This window comes from Hermetia illucens, chromosome 2 (genome assembly GCF_905115235.1).
Source record: "Hermetia illucens chromosome 2, iHerIll2.2.curated.20191125, whole genome shotgun sequence".
Lineage (NCBI taxonomy): Eukaryota > Metazoa > Arthropoda > Insecta > Diptera > Stratiomyidae > Hermetia > Hermetia illucens.
The window spans coordinates 20296787-20303057 of record NC_051850.1 but is presented as its reverse complement, the minus strand read 5'-3'; the positions used below and the strand labels follow the sequence as shown (position 1 = coordinate 20303057).

Below are 6271 nucleotides of genomic sequence, written 5' to 3'. Positions count from 1 at the left end.
TTAGAAAAATCAAAAAATATATCATTAAATATCAATTGTACATGTTCTTATGTCATAAAAAATGGAACTGGACAAATGTTATCCACTAATCTAGGTATCCTAAAATATTTTAATGTTAAAGCTCCTTACTAATATCAGTTGGCACAGCTTCGAAAAGCACTTGGACAAGATACGTAAATTTATCTGGAAGAAAGAAATGGACGTTAAACTCAACTCAGAAGAAACTAACACTATACCCTTACCCATAAATACTGGCTCTTTTCGATAATATATAAACGGTATGTAGACCATTAGCCCACTCACGATGAAGCCAATGGCAATCAAAAACTTCAACGACGGTTCCGAAATAATTGGAGTAATCGACAAGAACAACGCGACACCAAGTGTAAAAATTGGGACAAACAATGGCACTTTATACGGTCGATGAGTGTCAGGCTGCGTTCTCCTTAGCACAAGCAAACAAACCACGGCAGATCCGTAGAAGAACCAAATCAGGAAAGACGCGAACTCTATAAGAGTTTCAATATCCCCAGCCAATATGAAGGCTAAAGTAAGTATTCCTTGCAGAGCTACTGCTGGTGAGGGTGTCGATCGCCTCATGTTAACATACGACATGGATTCAAGAAAGTGTCCTTCACGACCTGCCACGAAACATAGCCGAGTAACACCAAATTGAATACTCATGGCACATCCGAATGTAGAAAGTGCAACTCCCAGAGGAATAATAAATGCAAACGGGCCAAGAACGCGCTCTCCGAATGCTACTGCAACTGCCGGGGCGTTCATCATTTCAGTTGGCGTCAGGACGGTCATATAGGCGAGATTCATGAAGACATAGAGCGCAGTTATAATTGGAACAGCTATGATGATGGATCGTGGGATGTTTCTGTAAAGGATCAAAGGGAAATGGTTAAGTAACAGGTAAGGATTCATACTATTTAGGTACCACTCACTTTTCAGGTCTTTTTATCTCTTCAGTTACGGTTGTAACACTAGACCATCCATCATATGCCCAGAGTCCATTGTAAAATGCCAAAGCTATATGTCCTGCACTGCTAGTGGTTCCATGGAATGCATTTTTTAAGTTACCCGTATTACCGACAGCTAGTTCGTAAATTCCACCTCCAATTACAACTAGACACGCGAATACTTTGCAGAAACTGAAGATATTGTTGATACGAATGTAGAGTTTTACGCTAACTAAATTTACGTATGTAATTATACCTGAGAAAGGTAAGCGAAATAGAGGATTATTTATTCGGTTAAACAAAAAATAAGTATAATAAAATGACAAAATAAATCTAAACTTAAAACTAGCGAATAAGAACAAGTCGAAAGAACAAAGCCTGGGAACGTTTCCGGAAGAATAAAAATCAAAGTATGTACTCAGAAGAACTCCAAATGGTTTAAGTGTCAGTCAACATTGCTCACCCAAAAGACACGCGCTTTTTTAAGGATGGAGGTGAAATATGTTAAAGACCCTGCTACGCCTGGTTATAGTCAGGTCCCACTAAAACCATCCCCATTCTTCCGCCCATGTCGATACCGTACCACTGTGAAATATTACTTTCAGGAGAGGGCTCTGGCTAACTTCAAGGTGACAAATATCCAACGCGAATTCTGAGGTAGTACCATCTCCTATACGAAGGTTTTGACTCCGATGACTATGTTAAGGGCATCGTTCAGTCTTCTTCTCTACTGCATGAATTTCGGACAATGGAACATGATGTACGCCGGGTCCTGGAGTCTAACAACGCATTCGAAATAGCCGGGAGACTCGTCCAAATCGAAGCGCAAGGACCAAGTGGGCGTCCCAGTACGGAATTTGAGGAACATCAGCTATGAGAGTGGACTTTGCCATGTGCCAGAGAAGCCTTTCTGAAAAGTGACAATTAACGGAACCAAGCATTCAGTTACACTCAGCACAGCTAAAGTGCCCTGAATCCAATCCCTTTTGACTGAATTATAAGCATTCAAGGCATCTAGTCTCATCATTGCGTAGCACTTACCATCTCATCTGACATCACCTCTGACGTAGATTCACAACTATTGCTGCGGCATCGGTCGTATACTCGCCGAAATCCATACTGTTACTCTGATAGATCATCAACAAACTTGTTTCATGGGAACATTCTTTCGTATAGCACTCTCTTCAACATCTATTCCATTGTCTCTAAAAGACAAGCAGGACGATATGAACTAGGCATGTCTGGTGGTCTTTGAGGCTTCGGCAGTAGGTCAAACTTTTGCCTGTTTCACTGAGCGGCAAACACTCCTTACCTTGCCCATTCACAAGGTCTACCCGCTCGCAAACGAGGTGATCTCAACGTTGTTCCACTGGTTTAGTGTCATATTTCTCGATTATACACTGACACATCTGACGCACTTTTTAGGGCCTCGAAAGTCACAGTAGATTAGCCAAACATTGTAACTTTTCGACTTCTAAAGTTTGCTCAGCTTTCTCCGTCTCCAATATCGAGAAAGATGGCTTGATATTCGCGGTAGGTGTAGTCCTACTCAATTGCAAAAGCATTCCTCTCAAGAGGCAGGTCAGGTTGACGAATTCGTCCAGCTTTGCAAAGATTTCGATTAAGATTTGGTCCCTGGAAATCGACGGCAATTAGTTTAGGCTTGTGATCTTTAACACCTAGCACCAAACTGTTTTACATCCCCTAGTATTTCACCCATTTTTGCACTAGGAGAAGTCAAGCCACTATCTAATATGGACGATTTTCCAACTCCCGGTAATGCCATTGTTTCTTGCATAGTTTGTATTTCATATATCATGATATTGCCGGACGTATCGATCAGTCGAGTAGTGATACCGTAATTTCGATACGGTTCACTAATTACCGCCAAGTCTACATTCAACTGTCGAATAGTTTGATTTGATTGTATCAATTTTATTCGCATGTACCGTTCGACTCTCTTCTTTATGCGAGACGTCTACCATCTTTACAGCATGCGGGTCATCCACATTTCCTTCTTCCCTGCACAATATGCCTTGTTGTTCTCGGATCCAATGTTTCATGAGGTGGCCTGACTCTCCGCACTCTCTACACGTTTTCGATCCATCATGTTGGCTAACAATAGTGGTCTGTGCACTTTCAAAGGCCATATTCATCCTTTCGATAGCGCCCTGAACTATGCTATATAACATCGATATCGCTCCTTAGAGTAATCTCATCTAGGTCCTTGCATTCTCAATTGTCATCTCGTGCTTTCTGGCTCTAGCTTAAACTTGCTCCCTAAACCCTTTTTCCACCTTCAAGCGGAAATTATTCACTAATTTCTTCCGTCGTTGTAACTGACCTCAGTTGCGACAAGCCTCCTGTTAGGGGAAGGAGTGTCATGAGCTCCGCCGTTCCGCGCGAGAGGAGGTACACAATACAATGACAGAGTACATATGAGCTAGCAGGAGATTCCTCAGTGCGATAAACAGAAGCAAATGTTGTATGCTGACAGGACGCAGTAGGCGAAGTAAATAGGAATCCGTGATTATAAACTTGTTACTCGGAAAATCGGGGCTCTGCGGAAACCCTGATCACTGAGAAATGCCTTCAATTCCGTAAGATGGAAAGATATGTAAGCCACACTAAAAAAATCATTCTACGGGGCTGCCAACCGCCGATATTGAGGGATTATCTGAGTTTCCTCCCTGATGAGAGGAGGATGAAGATCCATTGGTGGTAACAGAGGGATGCACTTGTTGCCGGACGCACTATTGAACAGCAAAGCAGACTTGGCATATTGAAGCGACGGGCGAACCGATGCATGAATGCCCATTGTGTTAGCCTCACGTTTTGAAGCCGAAGTAATAGTCATCTTGACTAAAGAGATAATTTCGGCCCTACGTTCCATGACGATCAGCAAGTTAGTAGATTATAAAGTCGAAACCAACCGCTTTAAATCGCAAGAGATATCCTCTTGTGGCGCGACAGCCTGAATTTCAATTTCCGATGCGGAAGTGCAGCTACCACACAACAGATGCCACCACTAGAGCTCTCCACAGCGGGTGGCCACTGAAATCTCTAGACTGCGTGGCCATGCCCGGAAACCGAGTGGTTAAAAATGTACCGCTTATCTGACAATGAGCCAAGTTGATTGGAGAAAAAGCACATTCTAAAAAGTTAAGGATGTTGCAGTAATTTTAAATTGATTTTTTAGAAAAAAAGACGATGTCAACAAAACGCAGCTTTAAGTCAGTGTAAGAAGATTTAAAAACACTACACTCTCATAAGCGCAAAGCAGTCCATTCTGTTCTATGGCGCAAAGGGACCATCAGACACTCTTGGTGAGGAGGTTCATCGTCCGTGCCTTGCGCAAGTACACGGAGAGCTTTGCGGGTGACGTCTGCCTTCCTTACGACGGAACGTAAAGCCATCTGCAAGCTCAAGAGGGATGAGTCAAGGAAGTTGGTCATGCATGAAGAACGGCAACATACACTAAATGAGTTGCAACTCTCTTCGCAAAACGAGTCAGGAGGTAAATGACCCATGGTTGAACCAAAAGCATGACGAAATTGATTATTGTCATACCCATTTTCTAAATGGACACAGAGGTTTTCAGCCTTATCTGCACAAGGTAGAAAAGTACGATCTTCTGACTGTGCAAGAGAGGGGGGGGACAGAGCGATGCCTACCACACCTTTTTTCTTGTGCAAGGTGGGATGGGATTCGTCAAGAACTTCATGCAAACACAGGGCAGCTCCCCCCGGACAATATTATCAGATGAAGCCGTGCTAAGCATTATGCTCGGGTACTTTTTGTTACAAAGAAGATAGAACTCGCCCGGTGGAGGGACCAGGTGGTGGAGGGTTCCTTATACCAACAATTCTTTTCCTCCTTTCGCCTCCCTTTGGTGGAAGGCGCTCCCTGACTTTTGAGGACACTCTAAGGCAGGAGAGCATTGCGTTAGTAGAACACTCCTTTACCAACGCTACTCATACAAAAAATAGTTAGTTCGAGATCAAGATAGACGCAGGTTCTAATGGTAGCACTGAAAAACCGTATTCTTACATTTTCATTTTGATAAATTTTTATATATGAATACACAATTCCGGAGGTTAACTGAGCATTATCATTCAACTGCAAAAGTCACGCTTAGAAGTCAAGCTCACGCTTATGTCTAAACCATAAAATAGTAAAATAAACGGAGTTCTACGTGTGATTACGTCTTATCATTTTGTGATACAACAATACTATAAACTGGCATGAATGAATTTACATTTGGCGGCAAAAGGCTGCGGAACGTGACTGAACTTATCTAAGCCTCATGGAAAAAGGAGAAATCGAAATTGGGCACGAATCAAACAATCTACCAATGCACCATTAAGTTTTAATATTCAGTCATGCTATATCACTATATCGAAAAATAAATATGTGATTTTGAAACTTTGGAATTATTAGCTTGATTTCGCTATCCGTCTACAAGCATGTAAACATTACTTTTCAGCCTACCCTATTACTTCTCCCTTCTTTCATTGGCTTATAAAACCTTAATCAAAAAACGGACACCCAAAACGTTCGGTGATTCTTGAATTCGAAATATAAAGGCAATGGTATTACTTACCCAAACCAAGTATGGATATCATTTTGATGACTCGTAACTGCTCATCCTCTGGCAAGTTATCAATTTTCAATATGTGCCTCAGTGGTTGAATTGAGTATTCGGCAAACGTTAGAACGATGACGGCTACTTCAGCAGGTCGAAGCACTACAACGTAGACCCATGCACAAATGAATGCTGGTAAAGGTCCCCAGAATTTGTGTAGTTTGCCAAAAGTTTCCAGAAGATATGCATATTCAGCACCAGATCTTGGCACTACTGTTCCCAGTTCAGCAAAACAGAGAGCTCCAAGCAGTGAGACAATACCGCAGGCTGCCCACACTATCAAACAAAGGCCGACACTTCCGGAGTATTTTAAGGCTGCTGTTGGTGATACGAATATTCCAGATCCGATCATAACACCAATAATAATGTTAACTGCGGCCAGAAGGCCCAGCCGACGCTGTAGCCCAACGGGCTTGGCCACTTTTTCAGCTGTACAAAGAAAAAAAAACAAAGAGGATTAGAAAATTCAAATACTAAAAATGCAATAATTTTGCTTAAAACTAGATATTAAGGTGGATAATTTCAATGGTAGTAAATTTGACGAACAAAAAAAAATCAAAACAGAAACCATCAGGAGATTACTGGAAGGTAACCTGTTTTATTCAATTCTGTAGGGGACCACATGGTCTACCAATATTACTGAAACGGTATCGTTTTC

At 42.0% G+C, this 6271-nt stretch overlaps 1 protein-coding gene across 2 annotated transcripts in view; it reads right to left on the bottom strand.

Annotated features, from left to right (window-relative positions):
• LOC119649512 (b(0,+)-type amino acid transporter 1-like) overlaps positions 1-6271 on the bottom strand; it is a 50257-nt gene continuing 43986 nt past the window's right edge. For both annotated transcript variants that reach the window (XM_038051685.1, XM_038051684.1), the window contains exons 3-6: positions 5572-6042; positions 954-1224; positions 243-886; positions 1-183 (exon numbers count right to left, since the gene is read on the bottom strand). In XM_038051685.1, coding sequence (XP_037907613.1) covers positions 116-183; positions 243-886; positions 954-1224; positions 5572-6042 — 1454 coding nt within the window. In that variant the 3' untranslated portion in view covers positions 1-115. The remainder of the gene's footprint in view (positions 184-242; positions 887-953; positions 1225-5571; positions 6043-6271) is intronic.